The sequence below is a fragment of the Amphiura filiformis genome, chromosome 18, assembly GCF_039555335.1.
Source record: "Amphiura filiformis chromosome 18, Afil_fr2py, whole genome shotgun sequence".
Classification (NCBI taxonomy): domain Eukaryota; kingdom Metazoa; phylum Echinodermata; class Ophiuroidea; order Amphilepidida; family Amphiuridae; genus Amphiura; species Amphiura filiformis.
The window spans coordinates 45,462,952-45,485,222 of record NC_092645.1 but is presented as its reverse complement, the minus strand read 5'-3'; the positions used below and the strand labels follow the sequence as shown (position 1 = coordinate 45,485,222).

Here is a 22,271-nt window from a genome sequence, read left to right as displayed (position 1 = left end):
CCAATGTAAACAAGGAATTTCCCCCGAAAGGTTGTCATGTCATGCATGTTTGCTGAATTGTGAGGAGTAAATACGGTTATTTCATCCGAAATCTTCGCCCAAAAATGATCTTGACTAAGTTTTTGTAATATGTATTATCCTGAATTAACTACTGCATAAACTGAGGTACATCTGCGGATGAGATAAGGCCAAAAAAGGTGATAAAATTAATTGCAAAAAGAGATTATCAATTATCATGTTCGACACGTCCGATATACATGATATGTGACAACGTCAACGGTGCAGCAATGCATTGATCTAAATGTAATCCATCATTAACTGGCATGACTGGGTCCGGAGGAATCAATGCTCATCACATTGACTGCAGATGCTAACAGTATACAGCAGACTTGGCTTGGAGTTGGTGTCGCTCATGCAAATCTACATCCGTCACCAACATGAAAGGTACTAAATTTAACCAGTAGATTTTAGTAATATTTAAGTGGCATTGGCCATTGCCAAGTAAGCTTAAATCTGTTATTACGCAGGGACTGTCATTTTCTTCAGAAGAGCTATAAGAGGGTGGGTCATGAATATACTTGGTGAGGCCATAGACCAAAAATATGGGGCTGGAGGGGTTATAATTTTTTTACACCAAAATTAGGGGGTTATAAAATTATTAAGGGCTGGTGACCCAAAATTTTCGAGCGCTGTGCACGCATTCTTGATAACTTACGATCAAAATGTACGCACAATCATTAGTTATACGATTCTAAATTTTTGAGCACTTCGCGCACCTTCTTTACACTTATGATCAAAATTTTAACATGCTCTGCACACTTACTTTAATAATAAACTGCATCGGTTATTTGGAGGACATTGCCATTGTGAAAAATCCAAACATTTTGCCTTTTTTTAACCGAGGTATTTTTGACCATTTTGGACGCCTTAATTTAAAGACACTCATCTGGCTATTAAAATGCCTTGATATGCTTTCTTCTACTACGTTTATATGTGCGTGTGTATAGCCACTAGCATTCATATAGTGTGCAATCTTGGCCCGGAATCTTGGCCAAGAAGTACTTTTAAAAATGTCAAATTTGAATACAATATGGGCCCTTCAACAACTCTTCCTATACCTTTGTACATGAGCCAACCGTTGTTAAACCGTGATGAACCCACACTTTTACTGTAGCGTATACGCGAACGCGAGCGAGACTACGCGTTACGCGAGAGCGCGTAAAATTCGTCATGCCTGGAATCTTTGTGCGTATGTCAGCTTACAAGTTGAATTCAGTATTTTTCAGGTAGCGGCTAAACATTGCCGTTTTATTCTGTAGTTTTATTGCTGATATCAAAAGAGAAATCATTGAAGTGTTTGTAAGGCTGAGTGGCAATGATTAACTGACATTCCTCGTAAAATAATCGTGAATTATACGATATTTAGCTTCTTTTCGTTGTTGAAAGGGATTCAATCATGTTTCACCGTTGTTCATCACCGTTTAACAACTCACGTCCGGCGCGTCTGCGTGGTTACACGTCTGCGTGGTAACCACGCAGACGACGCGGCCGCATCGTTGTTAAACGGCGATGAACAACGGTGAAACATGATTGAATCCCTAATTCAACATGTTCAATCCGCACCTTCCAAGATTCTGTCGCGCTTGTTACATTTTGCCTTTACAAAAATTTAACAGGCTAAAACAGGACGACCAATAACAGATTTTGTGAATCACAATCTGTGCAAATATGGTAGCGCGAAATACAAATATGGTGGCCAGCACGCGCAAGCAGAGAGAATATTTGACGTCACGTGCAGAGGTTACTAATACAGTATTTACGCTGATGGTGTGGAGGTCCACTGTTGAATATTAGTAAACGTGCTCTGCTTTTTTACCAAATAAACAAAAATGAATGGATCACATGTGTCGTGTTTATTCATGAGGTTATGAATTGTTAAATAATGGCCTTCAGGTATTGAGCAGTGGGTCAAGCAGCTCATTTTTGTACCTGAGCATTACATATCTCGAGCAGAACTCAATTTCCCTTTCCCGGGTATTACTCCCAAAATACCTGGTAGGCTAGTACACATGTTCATTACATTTCAAAGATAAATTAATTTTCAATCTTCGCTAATTTTTACAAATACAGGAAAATGTCTCAATGTTCAACTTGTCTGCAATCCTCAATGTGGCATGGCACAATGGACAAGCAGCACACTCTCTTAGCATTTGAGAATGGATGTATACAAAGATTCTGGCTATGCTTTGAAACCATGGCTGATGACTCCTTTTCAAAACCCACTCACAGAAGCAGAGCAAGAATGAAAGGTATCGTAAACTTAATTTTTTCTATTTTTCCCAGGTCTTGGTCTTTGGAGTGCATGATCACAAGGCTTATGTAGTGAAATTATTAGTTTTCCGTCACTCGCCCTCGTCACCTTTTCAATTTGACCAAAACTTTCATTATTTTCAAAAAAAGTCAATTATCTGAAAATTGAGATGGAAATAATCAAAATTGATACTCTCAAAAAAAAAAAAAAAAGACAAAATGTTTGACATCCCCTGCTGATCATAATCAGCATTTTTTTAGAAAATGGAAATTTAAGGATTACCTCATCATGTTTCTAGTGATTGGAAATTTCTTTTCATTTTAATAAAAACAAATTCAAATCTTTTCTCAATCTGTTGCAAAATGTTTGTAATGATGATCTCAGCGTTAACTGTTTTGAAATGAAAGTTTTGACAATAATGAAATTTTCCAAAATAATGAATAATGAAATCTGACTGGGGAAGCCCATGCAAATTTTGTACCACCACTGAGGAAGTTTTAGAATGTACAAACTACAAAGAATACTGGAGTACCTTGGGAAGAACCTTGGAGGAATGGTCATGGATCGATTACCAATTTACCATGCTCACTTTCAGCACTCAGTGCAGGAATAAACCCAGGCCATGGTGGTGATCGAGAGGTTAGTGCTACAACCACACAGCGTGGTAAAGCCCGTAGCCCATTAAAATCCACGCGGGCCCGATGAAAATTTGCCTTGCGGGCCCGCCTGATTTATGAGGGCCCAAAGATTCAAGAACAAGGGCCCATTTGCCCGGGCCATTTGCTTATTTACCACACTGCAACCACAACTGGTACCAACCCATCCTCCGGATGTCAATTATGCATAAAAAAGTAAAATATTGGTGTACATTATATAGAGTATAAAGTTTTGTAAGCTAGTTGTGATTTTAAGCAGTTTTTTATCATGTTTATAGTCCATATTGTCTACATGATATGTTTGTACATGACCAATGACCTTAATGAGGGTGTGTGTGCCAATTATTAAATATTGAAAACACTTAAAGGGGTACTACTACTAGGTGGTAAATTTGTGTCAATTTTTGCATTTTCTCAAAAACTAATAAAAAAATTTTTATTATAGGGGCAAGGAATCCAATTAATACACTGGAATTTCAGTGACCCAAGACAAGCAGTTTGTTATTTATGATAAGAAGTAAGGTACCGCTAGGATGTACCTCATTTCCTATCATATATACTGAACCGCTTGTCTTGGGTCACTGAAATTTCAGTGTAGTAATTGGATTCCTTGTAAAGGTGTGTTATTATTTTTGAGAAAATGCAAAACTAGTCACAAATTTACTACAGGGGTGTAGTACCCCTTAAAATGCCCCCCTAAATTCTTTGTATGTGTTATGTAAAACATATTAAAATGTTCTCTCTCTCTCTCTTTGTTTTTCAGAGCTCACAGATCCACCCAGATTCTGATTGAATGGTCAGCGCAAGTTCTTCTATTTGTATGTGGTACCCCCGGGTGGTACCAGCCCCTTAAGTGAAAGCACCATCATATGCCCTAGAGGTATTATTGTTGCACTGTGCGGCATCGTTTTCAACATCAGATGGACTTTTACTATGTGCAGGAGACTTTTGATGCATGTATACCAGCAACAAACTAAACTAGAGCGGTTACTGCACCATAGCTGAACCATGGACCTTTGGCAGTATATACAAGTTTATTAATCTATTTAATACACGAGAAGAAAAAAACCACATGATTTTTCCTTTTTTTATATAACAAATTATCACTAAAAATGTTGGAAAAAGAACCAAATATAAATGCATCAACCCGCCCGAAAAATGAATCAATCCTACGCGACGCGAACGCGAGCGAAACACTGCGCGTAGTACGCGGAGTGCACAATATACACAATCAATGCATGTTTCGTACTTTTCTAACAGCTTTTCTGATTGGCTGCTTTGATATAGGAGTGTATGAATTACTTTAATACCCACTCCAGTTGTGGAACATTATGATAAGGATAATGAACTGAGTGCAATGCATTCGTCAAGATAATCGCACGCGCCGTGGAGTTATTGCATTTAGCTTGAGAGCCGATAGGCTCGAAAGCTAAATGCAATAACTCCATGGCAAGTGCAATTATCTTGACGAATGCATTTGCACGATACATTATCCGTCATACACTTTGAGTGTAGGCCTATTAAAACAATAGGCAATATTAATTGCTGCATTCATTATATTAGTTTTAATATTAGGGAAAATATCTTACATTTTAAAAACACCGTCAGGACATTGACCAGCTACGTAGCATTTAACTGGTAAAGAAAATCAATCCCTGTAATCAATGGTATCGATTGCGCCATACGTCATACTAATAGGTAACTTATTCACGCATGGTTTAATTGACTTGACTTTATGTTGTGATCATTTAATATCGTGGTTTCGAACACAGAGAGCACTGAACCAGTTGGAAACGATCGATTTAAATGTCAGACTAGTACTACGGTGAATATCAACTGGACTTTAAAGCTCTATAATTTGAACTACTTATATTAAAACACACGACATTGGGATTTAACAATTTGTTCAGTATTATCATAGGCCTTCAAACACATGTGTTTGAAGGCCTATGGTATTATAAAGCATGATCATGATATTATGCGCTAGTGTGTGTTTCCAGGCCCGGCTATGTTATTTTAGATATAGGCCTACATGTATTTCATTTGTAAAATGCTGAATATTTTGCAATGGTGTCATCTTGTATAATTATGATCCACCTGTTTTTGGCCCTTTTTAATTAATAGAAGCTCGATTATTCTCATTTGATGTTTGATTTATTTGAGGTCATTAATCATAATTTATGACAATGATATTTGCTAGGGTGCAACTCTACTAGTCTTATTACAAGACTGCCCTATCCCAACCCTAAACCCTAATCCTAAACTCCGTAAACGAGGACTGGACTCAAGTCTAGCGAGTTGCACCTTATTCGGTAATTGTACACTATTATAGAACACCGTTTGTAACTATACCATTTTAACACCACAGAATGTATATTCGTACTTTTTGTTGGTATATATATCGAACAGACAATTATATAGTTATGTGATCTCTGTGTCTAAAGCGCCACCTAACTCTACTTTATGGTTATGTGAAAGTAGTATTTCTAGTATTTGAGCGTGCACGTATTATCTAGAATCTATTGTTTAGCGTGCAGGTTTTAGATAATGCATTGTTTAGCGTGCAGGTTTATATAATTTGGGCTGTGAAGGGTAGTTTGCGAAAATAATGCACGGGAGAAGAATACATAACGATGAATAGAAACGGGCACTAGAAGTGTATAGATTTATAAGTCATATACAGGGAGAGTATGGATTTCAAAATAATTAACACTATAATTGAAGACCGAATTAAAAAGACTGGTTTGCATCCCACTTCAGGGCAAAGGCGAGGTATGATTGGTTGCGGACCTGCACAGTACAAACTCGGTCTTGTTGACAGGATGTCAAACTAGTCTTTTTAAATCGGTCTTCAAATATAGTCAATTCCACTTCAAGAACATGCTCCCACTGTGGAAGATTTTTAAAATCTTGGTTAAAATGGATATGATTGGTTAAAATGACACATGCACCTGGGGAACACTCAACTTAGAAGTGATGTTCTAATCTAAACTATATCAATATAACTGAATAAATGTTGAAAGTCAATGCATTAGTAAACAGGTTTCTTGTAGTTATTTTATGTAGAAAGTGAACTTATACAAAGCCTATGCAACTGTTATAACGCCTGTAGCTTCAGAACTAATAATCGTGTTCACAATGATTTGACATAAAGAATGATGGTTTGTTTACGTGTATTTTGATACACATACATCCAATCATGTCAATCAGTATTGGCAACAGCCAAGAAGTGTTTTTTTAAAGAAAAATGCCCACAAGTTACAGTCGATTGTTTCAATTTGAAATCACTGTGAAGACAATGACAGGGTTTTACATGCCACAATATGCTTGCATAATAACCATTGATCGCTGTAAAGTGCAACTTTTAAATTGGGTATTTTTCTTTAAAAATTCTAAGTACTATCTTGCTATAGTCAGAATGCACATAAAATCATAAATAAACTATCAAACTTTAAAAATCATTCGATCTTGTTGAAAGGTACATCAAATTGTCCGGGAGGGGGATCATAATTATTGCACAGCCCATACTGCTATGTTATCAAAAAAATCTAGAGTACACTAAATGTAATGCAAAGTTTCAAATCATAAGTACATTTTGGTAATCATTTTATTTATTGCGTAAACTTTCACCATAAACCTTCACTAACTAGCAACATTTTGAGTTTTGGATGTTAATAAACTTAGTCGTACTTGTAGTGATTAGTAGCCTTGGCATGTGGATCTGGGAGTACATACAGTATAGTACAGCTGCTTAGCTAAAGCACTGAAAAATTTTCCACATTAAATATAGAGTACAGAGCGCTAGCACGACACGCCGCTAGTCCGAATCTGAAATACACTCCCTCATTTCAAATATATAGTTTTGGTTTCTCTATTGTTCAGAAACCAAAAATCAAGGGATTAAAATGTGGAGATGAACTGGTATGCAATCATAACACTATTGTGCTGGGAGGACACAAGAGGGTATATATAATCAAAAGTATAATGCCCTATAACCATACGTATATAATAGCCTATTGTGCTAACATTTTCATTATCGATATCTATCAACGCGGGCGACTTTTGCCGTAGGTGGCCCACTTCCATGACACCATAAATTACACCGAGATTCCGTTTGATAAGTTATGGATATATATACGAGACCTAGGCCTACATGTAGAAATCATGTGCATATATTGAGGGGGTGGGGGGGGTGTTTTGTTTATTTGTCTGAAATATAAACGATGCATGATGATGCAGATGATTTGATTATGAATTAGATTATTTCCCGGAAAGCACAACCCATACCTCTTACCTATGTTCCCTCCGCCACCTATATATAACCACCTCCCTCCCCCCTCCCCACACTCGATATCGACTCTTCCCTATTATTCCACTCCACTCTTGAGCCCCCCTCTCCCCCTCCTTCCCTTCCCACTTCCAATGCTCTCTCCCCTCTGTTTCTCTTTCTCCCTTACCCTTACCCTTACCCCCTCCCCCCTCACACACACACCCCTACCCTCTTTCCCTGGCGATCTCTTCTATCTCTCTCTCTCTCTATTCTCCAATAAATAAATTGAATAAAAGTTAGTTTAAACCAGCTTTCTAGCTTTCTATGATATTGATCTTCCGTCATGCGACATGCACATAAATAGAGTTGCGTATAATAGTGTTTATAACAATGAAGTCATAATCTGTCAAGTGGCTATTGTAATGTCTGTGGAAATATTTCGATGGTCTATATATTTTCACAGTGAAATCAGCTTAGGCTAATTCGTAGTCTCAAGTCAATGCTTTCAAACTAAATCAATGCTTTCAAATGTAGACTGCTTTGTTCGACTTCTCTGCTCGTGAATATTGCACTGCGAAATTTAAACATTTCTTTTGTATACTTAGAGTAGGTAACTTCAAATCAAATAATTTTACGATCCACACCACTTATAAGAAACTGAAACCAAAACCGAAACTGACTGACACAAATGTTCGGTTTTAAACAAAAGGTAGAAACAATGAGTTCGATATCTTATGATTCAAGTGGTTAGGCAGGACAATAGGAAACCACGTGACCAAAACCAAAACCAAAACTAAAACTATATATTTGAAATGAGGCACTGTACCCATCCATCATGCTGCTAGTCCGAATCTGAAACACTTTTTCAGTCCGACATGCCGCTACCGCTAGTCCGAGTCTGGAAAACACTCCTTCATTCCGACACTGCGCTAGTCCGACTACACAAATTCCCTATAGATCCGAAACTGAAACCATCGGGCTAGTGTGAAACTGAAAAACACTGCGCTAGTCCGAATCTGAAGATTATGACTAGCGCAGTGTTTTTCGGATTCAGACTTGTGCTGTGGTTCACAGTTGCGGACTAGTGCTATGGTTTTCAGTTTTGGACTAGCATGGTGTCGGACTGTTGCAGCGGTTTTTATTTTCAGACATATCAGTACGACGGCAACTTCATGACCTCTTTTGTTCGATAGAAATTTTTTACGGGTTGGTGAACACGGGTTACGTAACTAAATGTTGAAAATTTGACCGGCAAACATGTTTTAGCGAAATAGCTCCAGAAATGGGAGACACGGGTAGTTTTTTGCTTAAATTGCGTACCATGATCACGGATAAGATACCAAACATTTGTGCAAAGAACAAAAACGAGTAAAAGTTGAATAATATTGAAAATAAAGAAGCTTGAACATGTCCAAAGTGGCCGGGAAAATGAGAAAAATTGCATGTCACGATCACCAAAATGCTTATATCTACACCAGTGAGTAAACGCCGGTCGTATGCTTTTCTCTAATGATAGATATTAACTAACGTTAGCTTGTATAAAATTTTCAGCGAAAATGATTGGTGGAATAATCTAGTCGTAGGTTGGAAAGTTACTCTCAAAACAGCCCCGTGTCGCAATCTTGCATGACCCGTTAGTGACAAGTGTCACTAGCAAAATAGCAGCCGGCCTTGTCATTATATCGAATAATAATCGTCAGAATCGTCCAGTTGACTCCAGTGATATTTATTTATTCAAGCAAAATACTGCATTGACTTACAAAATATTGAAGTCAATATAAAAAGTAGTATCACCTCATTTGACTGAACTGAAAGCAGTTTTAAAAATATTATTGTTGATCGAGTCCCTGAATGAGAAATAAGATTGTAAAAGATACGAGTATGGTATAGCAGGTTGTGATGGTCTAGTGGTTGACGCCGTGGTTTTGAAGTGCGAGAGGTAGAAGGTTCGAATCCTACAGCATTTCGATTTGTTTTTCTCTCTTGTTCTGTTAGGCCTATGGTGTATGTGTGTAGGCCCGTCAGTATTTATATGATCATTTGAAAATATTTCTATGCAACACGTTTGCAATGTTTTTCTTTATGTGTAGGCCTACATATTAAAAATGAGATAGCGTCAGCCATAATTTACGAATTTCAAACCTGATTAATATTTTGGCATAATATTGTTTGTAATTTTTACACCGTTCTTACACCCTACTCAGACATACACAAAATTGGAATCAGCGTTTCGTTGTCTAGAGTAACTTTAATTATAGAACACCACACGGCGGTCAAGATAAAAAAATGCTTTCTTTCATTTTACCTCATTATTTCTGCTTCAAATGATCAGAAACCATTCCTGAAAGTTGTTTACTAATAATCATAAATATTTAAAATTTAAAAAAAACCCGCTCTGATAGGGTTCGAACTTCCAACCTCTCGCCCTCCAGGCAAGGCCTTAGCCACTAGACCATCACAACCTGCTAACTTATTCACGTACCTTTTGCAATGTTATTTCTAATTCAGTGTCTCGTTCAACAAAAATCTTTTATAAACTGTTTGTAAGTTCAGTCAAATGGCTTGAAATTACGTTTTATATCGACTTCGATATTTTGTAAGACAGGACAGTATTTTGTATGAATAAATAAATATCACTGTAGTCAACTGGACGATCCTGACAATTATTAATCGATATATGGACAAGGCCGGCTGTTAATTTTCCTGGTAACACTGGTCACACTGGTCACTAATGGTCACGCACGATTGCAAGGAGAAGCCCTTTTGAAAGCAACTTTCCAACCTACGACTAGATTATTCCACCAATCATTTTCGCTGAAAATTTAATACAAGCTCAAGTTAGTTAATATCTATCATTACAGAAAAGCATATAACCGGCGTTGGTTCATAGTTGCAGATATAACCATTTTGGTGATCGTGACATGCATTTTTTTTTTTTTTTTTTGCTACTTCGCGCACAATAAACATTCATTTTCTCCACAATAATTGGACTTTTACACGTTACTGTTTGCCTTATACTCATGTTTCATATCTTATCTATGGGCTCAATGTGGAAATGAAGGGAGAAACGACTCGTGTATTCCATTTTTTGATGTTTTCTGAAAAACTGTATTTGCCACCTGATTTTCAACATTACGTTACGTAACAGCAGAGGTCACGCCGGTAAAATTACCGGAAGTGAGCTAAGTTGCTGTCGTACTGATATGCACCCTTAAGTACAGGGAATTTGTGTAGTCGGGCTAGTGTCGTGTCGGACTGAGTGGTGCACCCCGAAGTACAAGGTCCAATGTTGATTTTACATGTAAGACGTGGAACTATTTTGATTTGACCCTTGGTGTCCTCCAGAGGTCACAAAAGGTCATACAGTGGTAATTAATAAAAATTGCTGATTTTATTGACAGATATTCCAAATTACTCATCTGATCACAAGGATTAAAAAATTACCTATCGTAACATAGCATATCCTACAAAAACAACATTTTATAGGCAAAATATCACATTTTTGGTTGTAGGGGTAAAAATTTAAACTGACTCTGATTTTAGCAAAAATGGTGTCAAATTGCTCATCTTGACATAAATATCAAAAAATGATATAGAACTTGCCTTCTTAACTGTTTACTTGTTATGTGCAATAGAAGTCAAAGATCAACAATGGCTTAAGGCCATCCAATGGCATTTGACCTCTATTTCAGTATGTGAACACATTTATAGGCAAAACTATTCTTTTTCTGATTTGGGTCATCTACACAAACAATTTGCCACCATGTTTTTCAAAATTGGAGCAAGTTGAAATTTTACCCCTGCACGACCTAATATAAAAAAAAGTGACATTTTACCTGTATATGTGTTTTTGTACGATAACTCCATAACGATAGGTCATAGATATCACAAACTTTATCTTGTTTCAATCCTTGTGATCAGGAGTAATTTGGTATGTCTCTTTCAGAGCATTGTCAATTTTAACCCCTGTATTACCTTTTTGTGGTCACCAGGGGTCAAATCCAAAATGGTTCCACATCTTAAAATCAACATTGGACCTTGTACTTCATGATTGTGGATTTGCCATGTTTCAATGCAGCTGTACTTGAGGAATTTAGCTAAAGCTACCATCTAAAGTCTGGTGTAGTATGAGGATAGGCATGTCCAATATTTTGTCTTGGTGGCAGTGGCGGCAAGGGGGTCATTTGCCCCCCCCCCAGTTTCCCCCCACCACTTTTGAGTCAAAAACCTCAAATCACACACATTTCAACTTTCTGTAGCAATTTTGTGCAAAATCTGTTGATTTTGCCCCTCCTGAAATTTACTTTGCCCTCACCCCCATGAAAATGAAAAAACATTCCTGGTGCCGCCACTGCTTGGTGGATACTGCAGATGTATATTGGACCTGCCTATCCTCTATTTTACAAGGGTCTCAAATATGTTAGTGAGTAGTGACCAGTCTATTTTATGACACCTCCTGACCTTCACATCATCTTGATGTAGCCTCTATGGGTGATCTGCTTTTCCAATTTTATATACAAACAAAAAAAAATTTAAAGGAAAACAGATGAAGCCAGGCAGGATGGTTGAGGAGGTACCATGACCAGGTTTAAACATCTGCAAGAATATTATAATTATTATAAAATATTCCACCCAGCTTTTTGAATGTAACCATGGACTATTGTTATTATTGCACTTACCTGTGTATTCATACATTACAATATTGTAAAATTTATAACATTTGTAGGTTATTAGTCCATCTTAAGTCAGATAAAATGCCATTTACTTCCTAATTTAGAGATTCATCAATTCCTTACTGATTTTTGTTGAAAGATTGTGCTTTAACCAAAACCAATTTATAGTGTCATTAAAGAATTTTGTAGCAAACATGTAGTACCGGTACTAGTAGATTGCATTTATCAACAAGAAAGAATATGCTCAGTCTCTTGAGTCACAAATTGTGTTGCTTTTCCTGAAACCATGGTGGCTGTACATTTCCCTGTAAAACAGAAAGAAATAATAAGAATATATTAAAAAGTGAATTAAACAGAAAACATTTTGATATTTTTAAAAATAGGTCTCAGCTAAGCTATTGCATGCAATTTGCATGGATGAAATGTAACAACACAAATTTCATGCGATGAATTAACTTCATGAAATTACCATGTGAAGTTTTTTCTCACCCTTCACTTAACTTTGCTGTGAGACTTCTTAAAATATAACCGTTAAAAAGTGAGCTGTTGTAAACTGCTTATCCACAAAAATAGCCTGTTAGGTAAATTTTCAAAGTTTTGGGGGCCTGAGCTTTCGATCCTAGCAGGATCTTTATCAAAGGCAGAGATAAAGATCCTGCTAGGATCAACTCAGGCCCCTAAAACTTTAAAATATAACCGATCAGTTCACTGAAGTCTCTTACCTTTAAAAGATCCCAATTTATTTTAATTAAGTATTGGCATAGCCAGGAGAGACAGAGTGCCCCCTCCCAAACCTTTTCAGGTATAAAATGGGGACAGCGAAGAGTAAAGTGTAAAATGTGACACAAATTGACAAATGGGGATGAAATTTGTCTTGCCCTCCCCACGCACAATGGGACACAAAATAGACAAATGGGGAATATTTGGTTTTGCCCCTCACACTACAAAACTAGCTACACCACTTACAAGAAGAAAGTTTGTTCTAGGATTTATTAAATGAATCTGATACTGAAAAGAAATTATAATTTTACAAGAGATTTTAATCCCAATTTTCTAACATTATTCATATTCTTGATTTCACCATTTGTACACATATAATAATAATAATAATAATAATAATAATAATAATAATAATAATAATAATAATAATAATAATAATAATAATAATGTTCTGAATTCTCGATTGTTGTCTCCATGGGTAAGTTGCTGTTGGCATTCATGGATCTACTTACCATCCACTGTGTCTTCACAGATTCTTCATAGAAATCAAATCAATCCAAAACACATTGATATTCCATCATCTGCAAACAATACAAGCATATGATCAGTTAATAATTACGAAATCATTTAGCGAACTGAAAGTACCGTACCATTTCACCCTGACATGTCAATGACATCAGTTCATCTATAAATTTGAATTTTGATGCAATCGAACAGGAGGGAGGGAGGGGTTTTCTTTCAATGTAAAATTAGCATTGTCAGAAGTTTTCAGTCTCGAGGAAACGATGAGGCCTTTTTTTTTCAATTTATGTGAAATTCTGAGGGATAAACCCCTAGAGTACCACAAAAATCCTTGTTCGCTAATAAACTTATTTATATGTAAGAAGATTTCATAAATCATTCCGAAGTCTAAAATAATTTGAAAAATCTATTTTAAAAAATTGGACAAATCCCAGAAATTGCGGTAGGGGACGAGAACCAATTTTATACGGCCTTAAGGCCAATTCCTCCGTTACGGACGTTACAGATACATGCAACTTTTAGTAAATAGCACACATGTTTGCTGTTAGGGTAACACTTTATTTCTTAGTATGCTACACTCTAATGTTCAATACAATGAAGCAGTTTTGTTTTGACTTTCTTAGTTAATTAGCTACATGAGCGTTACGGACGTTACGTGAAAGTGCCTGCTTTTTTGACAGATGGTACATATCCTTAAATCTCCATTCAGTTCTGTGTTTTATTTTTTTCTGATTACTATATTGAGCAAGCCCTGACTCCATTCTCTGTAAACATGAAAAGCAAGTTTGAAATTAATACTCCTGTATCGTCCTACACTGTTGATTTAGTGTTACGGACGTTAAATTTTATCTCAAATGTAACGTCCGTAATGTTTAACATAATGAAAAAAATAACTGTCAAGGTGCTTCCTCAGATTTTTTTCTTTAATATCTTGAAGTACAGTAGGTCTGACATCAATCTATGGAGGCATGATTAGCAAGTTTGAAACAAATAATAATGTTCCAAAATTTTGTTACGGACGTTACAAAAGGCACTTTTGGCATGGAATTGGCCACATGCTATTTATTCTGCATTTTGACAGCTTGGGACTCTAAACTCGCCATGCATATATCGGTCGGTGTTTATTTTGATGAGCAAATTCAAACTCAAATGATGCGAAGGCCGAAGCTAGTCGTCTCAAGCAAACTAAGTTCACATCAGGCCAATTCCACCGTTACGGACGTTACAGATACATGCAACTGGCAACTTTTAAGTGAATAGCACACATGTTTGCTGTTAGGATAACACTTTAATTCTTAGTATGCTACTAGTACACACTCTAATGTTCAATATAATGAAGCAATTTTGTTTTGGCTTTCTTAGTTAATTAGCTACAGAAATTAGAAACGAGCGTTACGGACGTTACGCGAAAGTGCCTGCCTTTTTGACAGATGGTACATATCCTTAAATCTCCATTCAGTTCTGTGTTTTATTTTTTTACTCCATTCTATGTATAAACATGAAAAGCAAGTTTGAAATTAATACTCCTGTATCGTCCTACACTGTTGATAGAGTGTTACGGACGTTACATTTTATCTCAAATGTAACGTCCGTAACGTTTTACATTATGAAAAAAAAAACTGTCAAGGTGCTTCCTCAGATTTTTTTTTCTTTACTATCTTGAAGTAGGTCTGACATCAATCTATGGAGGCATGATTAGCAAGTTTGAAATAAATGCTCCTGTTTTGAGCAATAATGTTCCAAAATTTGTTACGGACGTTACAAAAGGCACTTTTGGCATGGAATTGGCCATCACAGAATTAGAGAAGGAGAACCAGGACCCCCTATTATACCGCCACATATAATCGCGTCGTCAGCTATGGGGAGAAAAATTGGGGTATTCGCCCAGAACAAACAAGTACGGTACCTAGACCTGTGACTTTGGTTCACGTAGTGAAGCCGACACTGCTTAGCAACGACTTTGACAAGTACGCATACCTGGTTGCAAGCAAGCAGATATGTTCGCGGCAACGGAACATGTTGCATTTGACGCGAGTGATAATATGCAACAATCACGCAAATGAGCGCGTCTTTCTCTCCAGATATGAACGCTTATTTCTCCGCATCCGACAACCTTGGTTACGTGGCTTCACCTACTGCCATTAGGGATGGGCAGTCATAGGTCTAGGTGGTATGTCTATGGGTATTCGGGTCCTTGCAGACCATGCGCGGAGATGAATGAAAACAATTTTGCATCTCATCTAAAGCGTCTTGGTACTCACGTGCCGGTCGCATCAAGTGCGTTTCTCAAATGCACCTATCATCCATATCGCGCTTGCATGACAACGAATGCCTCGAGCGCATTACGAGGGAAACCGAATACCCCCAATTTGTGCTCTGTCTGTATAAAGATGGCGATCGAGTCCCGATTCTCCTTCTCTAAAATTTCTGTGGTTCACATTGAAAGTATTGACCTATATATGGCTATACGCGTTCAAAAAACATAAACGCAAGCACAGTTTGAAATGAAACACAGCGGGAGACACAGAAACTCTAAAACAAGCATAATGTCAACGCACTACATGCAGGAAAGGAACTCAAGCGACTAAGATAATCTAATTGCGCACTACCTATTTCCTCTGCGCGTGATTCCAAATCTGATGCATCATTGCGGTCGCGGAGTAACATCAAAAAAGAAGAAGACGTGTCACGCTGGTAGGCGCAGACCAGCGTCCTTGGCTTGGAAGGACACGCAAAGCTCCGCGTATGTCACTCATTAACAGGGCGCTCGTGTCAATCTGAGCAAGGGAGTGCTATTCATGCGTTCTTCTTTGAAACCCAGTATAGTAGTACATGTAGTAATATAGGCTTTCTTGGCCAGGACGGTTATTCAGCCAGGCCCAGGCTAGTCCGAGGTGCTCTGACGATAACACTCCGATCGCCAGGCAATCTACGTTTGTAAGTAGGCCAGTGGGACAACGAAACCGCTACGTGAACGAGCTAGGCCCAGGCCAGGCCCTGCATGCCTGGTGCTGGGTTGTCATTACCTGAACAAATAAAACAAAAACGTACGGTAAACTGTAGGCCAAAATATATGCTTATTCATTTAATACTCGGCTGTGAAGACACAAAAAAAGACATGATATTCATAAGCTTTACAAGGGATTCTTGTGCATGCACAGAAACCCTATTATTGCCATTATAGGCCTACATTGCATACACCGGTATGCAATGTATGTATTGTACGGTGCCTCCACAGACGCCGATTTACTGCCTTAAAATTTCATGTTTTCTGACATTTTCATGGGCAGACAAAAGCAAGTAGGCAAAACAATGTCATTTACTTTTAGAAAAAATAAACAAAATACACAAACCATACATTTGAAGCATGATTTGAGGCAATTTACTCACCAATTTCACTCACTTCCGGCTCTTCTGTGAAAAACCGGCCATCTTGTTTTGCAGAAATCTGAATCTCGCCCGAATTTAGTAATTTTCAAGTAAGTCCAGACTGGATATTATAATTATGAGATAAGACACCTCGTACAATCACTTCCCTGTAACAATTAACGTGCAAACGGCCTATACCGATGTGAGGACAGTGCAAGAGGCACATATACCTAGTCTCGAGCGCGGGCCAGACTGGATCAGGACGAGTGTCAGGACCACGTAATTAACTGGTTGTGTAGGAGACTACGCACGAGAGTCACATTTGAGTGTCGCAGGCGTGTAAAGTCTTTATAATAGTACGCGTAATCACTAACAATGCGTACGTAGGCTTCTCTAGGTGGCAGCAAAATTTTTCTGCTTCAAATGCGCGGGGACCCCTGTGTAAAAATGGCACTTTTTTGGCACAGGGCTGTTTGCGCAACAAATTCTTCTGTATTGCGCTGGTATAGGAGTTGCAAGGGCCTGGCAAGACCGTGTTGCATGTATAAGGGGGGGCAACGATTTTTTTGCGAGCCGCTTGGGGGAAATTTTATCCTGGGGTTCATTGCACAGCCCTAGTAATTCAGCTAGAATGAGAAGGTCAAGATCATGTTGTGTCTCCAACATTTCAAATATAATCAACAGCAATTTCTAACAATTATGTTACTAATTGTCAGCCAATGTATATCCCTCGGGATGGGGGTATGAGCATTTCTTTGTCAAAGAGACCAGTTGCGCTATGTTGCCTGTTTCGCTTCTGCTTTGAACATTTTATGTTTAAAATAATTTTGGCTTTTTCAAACTATAATTGTACCCAATAATATGGTCCACATATTGCTTCAATTATTCATTTTGATTTTCAAAAAGTTTTTCACCTATGAGGGACCACCCCTCTCTCAGACACTCCCCTACGTCGCGTAATTTACATTATGAAATTATCTCCGCCCCCCCCCCCCCCACCTCCACCCACTTTTCAAATAGAATCGACACCCCTGCTGGCGGCACATGGGATGGATTCGCCGGTCATTTGTTAGACGTTGAACGATCGAGCATACATAAGACACCTGCAGGATTAATACCGGCCACACAGCATAGAGAAACGAAAACGGGAAATCGGACCCCAAATCCCATCCGAATCTTCTGCCGGACTGGTGATTTTTCCACCGGATAAATTATTTTGGTATACGGTTATGTACGTTGACCCAGTCCATCTAAGTTTGACATACGCATTGCATTCGTGTTACTTTTATCACACAGATTGACGGATCCAGTTCCAATTGTAGACACAGAAATCGACATGATCTTATTGTTTTATAACGCACATAAATCTACTGTTAGTTTATGGGACGAGCTTGCCGATGAAATACTCACTACTCAGCTTAAAGTTATAAACAGGGCCGGATTTACTACAGGGCCCGGGCCCAGGGCCCCCAAATTTGTGGGGCCCCCAAAATTGCTAGCGTCTTCCTTTTAACCAAAAAAAAAACCACGTTTTGGGCCCATATAGGGTAAAATTGCGCGCACTGGCCCATTATATAGCAAATTTCACCCTTTACATTGGGCTAAAAAAATCTGAAATTGAATTTTTTTTCGCGCGTTTCGGGCGCAAATGTCATTATAAAGTCTACGTTTGTATTCCTCTAAATGGTGATGCTCCGGCCGGTACTGTAGATCTTAGAATATACCTAAAGCGAAACTTGGCCACTCATATCTGTACATAAGCCTTCCTCATGGTGAGTTTGGGGGCCTCCAAATTTTGGCCTGGCCCATTACAGGGCCTCCAAAAAGGTAAATCCGGCCCTGGTTATAAAGGTATCTCATATAAACAATAATTATTATTACATATTACTTTTGATGCGCAGAATGATGAGTCCGCAAGCAACAATAGACACGGTGGTCGACATGATCCTACTGGTTTATAATGTCCATCCATCCTACATTGATTTATGGGATGAGCTAGCCAATGAAACAATCATTCCCAAGCTGATGGCTATAAAGGTAAGCCAGTTTGGTAAATGTATCTCATTATTTGTTTTTATAATGTTGTATTTTTATCATTGACTTTGTAGTTATAAGTTTATAATCATTTATAATTGTAGTTGGATTCATTATAGTTGTAGTTCGATCTGTTGCTGGATTTAGAGTTTTAATTAAAGAGTTATAGTTGAGTCTAGAGTTGAAGTTGAGTTTATAGTTATAATAGCTGTACTTGTGGTTTAAAGTTATAAAGAGCTAAAGTTTGAGTTTGGGTGGAATATTTCACTTACACTACATGTGATCACATGATGATCAGATTGAACTATGTAAATTCAAAACCTTTATATTTAAATCTTCTTAAACTTCTATAGAGAGTCAATACATGTATTCCACATTAGGGCAACTTTTAATTTCACCACTACTCTTGTTATCTGGGTGATCAGTTTAAATTACTGGAGGTTATAATATCAAAATGGAATTAGTTTTTCAAAGAAAACAGCAACATTGACGAAGTTGAAACCCCACTCAAATACATGTGGCTGATTTATATACTGTCGGTATGTAAATTACAGCTACTTAAACCGGTAACAATAGTAATACCCATATTTATAATACCAAGGATTACAAAAAATTTCCAGTTACATTTGTTAATGGCTACAATTGGCTACCTTACATTTCAAAATGGCCACCATTGGACTTGTACTTGTTGACAATTTGTAAGGTACACATTGCAGTGTGATGTGCCCTAAGTAATTTAATTTAATTATTTAACTTTGTTTACAACATAAAGATATGTCATGAGAAATATGAGACAAGAGGAAACACCTTGGAAGTAATCATGCAAGAGTTTGTGTGTTATGGCATGTTTTAGGGAAAATATTAATATCATAAGGGACCCCCATTTTGCTCAATCATAGTGAATTGCTTAGTGTTACCTGTGGAATCCCCAAGAATATAAAGCAGATGACATCATTGGGAATCACCCACAGGAAGTGTTATAATATGACAGCATAGTCTATTAATAGATTTTGGGTTTTCTGGAGGATAAAAAGGTGGAAGCTTGAGTTTGTTCCTTGCAGAATGTGATGAGAGATTGTAAACTCTACGTGTTGGCATAGTTGTGCTTCAAAAAGAGGTACATTTTAATCAGTTTGCATAACCAATAATGTGCAGCAACGAAACGGGTCATTCAGTGACAAATTATCAGAAATTTTCACACAATATTTGACAAAATGGGTCATTGGGTGAGAGGGAGTTGGAAAATGGAGGTCAATGTGACCGCACATCCCAGTCAATTTGTTTAGTGAATCCCCCCCCCCCTCCCCCCGGTACAGGATCATAGGTACCAGTATTTCATCTAGTTGTAGTTATAGTTGTAGTTGTAGTTAGAAAATAAAAAACATGGAAAAATATTGATTTTAAAGACCAAAGTAATATGGATGAACAGTTCGAATCCGCGGATATCTTTTCTGTGATCATAGATTCTCCTTGTGTTTCTGTTACTCTTTATTAAAGAGTTTTGATTTAGGTTTAACTTGGACAGAACCACAGGATTTGAATTATGCAATAGAACTCATCAAGCCAAGGTCATACCTATATGGTCCAGGTACAGTATAGCTTTATTGAATCATGAAGCAATACAACTCATCAAGCCAAGGCCATCACATTATTCTCCAGGTATAGCATAGCTTTATATTGAATCATGAAACAATACAACTCATCAAGCCAAGGCTATCAATCTATGCCCCAGGTACAGTAAAGCTTTATTGAATCATGAAGAAATACAACTCATCAAGCAAAGGCCATCACTCTATTCTCCAGGTACATTATCATGATTATAGCTTCAATGAATCATGAAGCAATACAACTCATCAAGGCAAGGCCATCACTCTATTCTCCGGGAAAAGTATAGCTTTATTGAATCATGAAGCAATATACCTCATCAAGCCAAGCCCATCACCATGATTACACTATTCTCCAGGTATAGCATAGCTTTATATTGAATCATGTAACAATACAACTCATCAAGCCAAGGCTATCAATCTATGATCCAGGTACAGTATAGCTTTATTGAATCATGAAGCAATACAACTCATCAAGCCAAGGCCATCACTCTATTCTCCAGGTACAGTATAGCTTTATTGAATCATGAACCAGTACAACTCATCAAACCAAGACCATCACTCTATGCTCCAGTTACAGTATAGCTTTATTGAATCATGAAGCAATACAACTCATCAAGCCAAGGCAATCACTCTATGCTCCAGGTACGTACAGTATAGCTTTATTGAATCATGAGCAATACAACTCATCAAGCCAAGGCTGTCACTCTATGCTCCAGGTACAGTATTGCTTTATTGAATCATGAAGCAATACAACTCATCAAGCCAAGGCTATCACTCTATGCTCCAGGTACAGTATAGCTTTATTGAATCATTAAGCAATACAACTCATCAAGCCAAGGATATCACTCTATGCTCCAGGTACAGTATAGCTTTAATGAATCACGACGAAATACAACTCACCAAGCCAAGGCTATCACTCTATGCTCCAGGTACAGTATAGCTTTAATGAATCACGACGAAATACAACTCATCAAGCCAAGGCCATCACTTTATGCTCCAGGTACAGTATAGCTTGTTTTATTGGATCATGAAGCAATACAACTCTTCAAGCCAAGTACGCGGTGGTGATTGTGCATGCTTGTTTGCGCGTTAAGAAACGATACGCAAATGCGGGTTATTTGTGTGTGAGTCAATTGTGAGATATGAATGACCTCCATTTGTGATCGCGAATTTACAAATATTATAATGTCATTGGATCTCATGCATTGCGGATATTCATGACGTTCTGAGTTTTTTGGTCTATGGAATGATTACACTGGTCGGTGACAATCTGTAAAGTGTTCACACTATAAATCACCAGGGTTTTTTTCTTCTTTGTAGGTCCTGGGCATGGCATTCAGATGAAATCAGGCAGACTCATAGTACCCGGTAGATTTTCGTCAAAGGTGACAAACTCAGATCAAATAGGTATGCAGCCAAATCAGAGGGTGTGCAGGGGGGGGGCAAAAACATCAAATGTAGGCATTTAGAAGTATATAAAGTTCGATAGCCAAAAAGTACCAGTTCCAAGGCCCACAGAAGTGCTAATCTTCAAAAACGACATGGATCAATGAGTACTGTGATGTGTCCTGAGTAATTAAATTTGATTATTTATCTTTATTTACGAAATTAGAGCTATTTCATGAGTGATGACATTTAGGGAATTCCTTTCATGCATCAAATGATCAAAACAAATTGAATCATATCTAATTTTGGATTGTGTGGATTGAAATCCCCTACTCTTTACAATGTTCAGCGAATTACACCATTAGGGGAATCCCTGATAATATAAGACAGAAAATGAACTTAATTTTTGAAATTCCCACAGGAAGTGTTGTAATGTGACAGAATGGTCTATTAATAGATAATGGGTTTCGGGGAGCATAAAAAGGTGAAGATTTTGAGTTTGCTCTTGGCATAATATCATGAGAGGTTGAGGACCTTCTACGTGTTGATCATAGTTGTGCTTCAAAAACAGTCTAAAAGCAGACGACGTCATGGCGTATATCATGCTCACTGACATCTACAGAGGTCAGTCACCAGGCTATTGTCAATAGCCTTAGTCGGATGTCCCTCGGCCCATTATGCATCTCAAAACTATAAAACAAGGTCGGAACAAAATGGCCATGC

At 37.8% G+C, this 22,271-nt stretch overlaps 1 protein-coding gene and 3 long non-coding RNA genes across 5 annotated transcripts in view; 2 read left to right on the top strand and 2 right to left on the bottom strand.

Annotated features, from left to right (window-relative positions):
* Nucleotides 1-22,271, top strand: part of LOC140139486 (sialidase-3-like) — a 39,239-nt gene that overhangs the window by 7,985 nt on the left and 8,983 nt on the right. Inside the window, exons 5-7 of the mRNA XM_072161221.1 lie at nt 18,423-18,558; nt 20,053-20,143; nt 21,483-21,569. Coding sequence (XP_072017322.1) covers nt 18,423-18,558; nt 20,053-20,143; nt 21,483-21,569 — 314 coding nt within the window. The remainder of the gene's footprint in view (nt 1-18,422; nt 18,559-20,052; nt 20,144-21,482; nt 21,570-22,271) is intronic.
* Nucleotides 246-4,284, top strand: LOC140138718 (uncharacterized). Its single transcript, XR_011857052.1, has 3 exons — nt 246-444; nt 2,131-2,309; nt 3,731-4,284. It is a non-coding gene; the product is annotated as an uncharacterized lncRNA (long non-coding RNA).
* On the bottom strand, nt 6,557-8,385 carry LOC140138717 (uncharacterized). The gene is made up of 2 exons (XR_011857051.1): nt 8,064-8,385; nt 6,557-6,809 (listed from the first exon to the last, which is right to left on the bottom strand). It is a non-coding gene; the product is annotated as an uncharacterized lncRNA (long non-coding RNA).
* Nucleotides 11,452-16,594, bottom strand: LOC140138716 (uncharacterized). Of its 2 annotated transcripts, none has more exons than XR_011857049.1 (3): nt 15,762-16,170; nt 13,143-13,211; nt 11,452-12,215 (listed from the first exon to the last, which is right to left on the bottom strand). It is a non-coding gene; the product is annotated as an uncharacterized lncRNA (long non-coding RNA). The 2 variants fall into 2 exon arrangements; XR_011857050.1 differs by lacking the exon at nt 15,762-16,170 and adding an exon at nt 16,543-16,594 and having other exon boundaries at nt 11,453-12,215.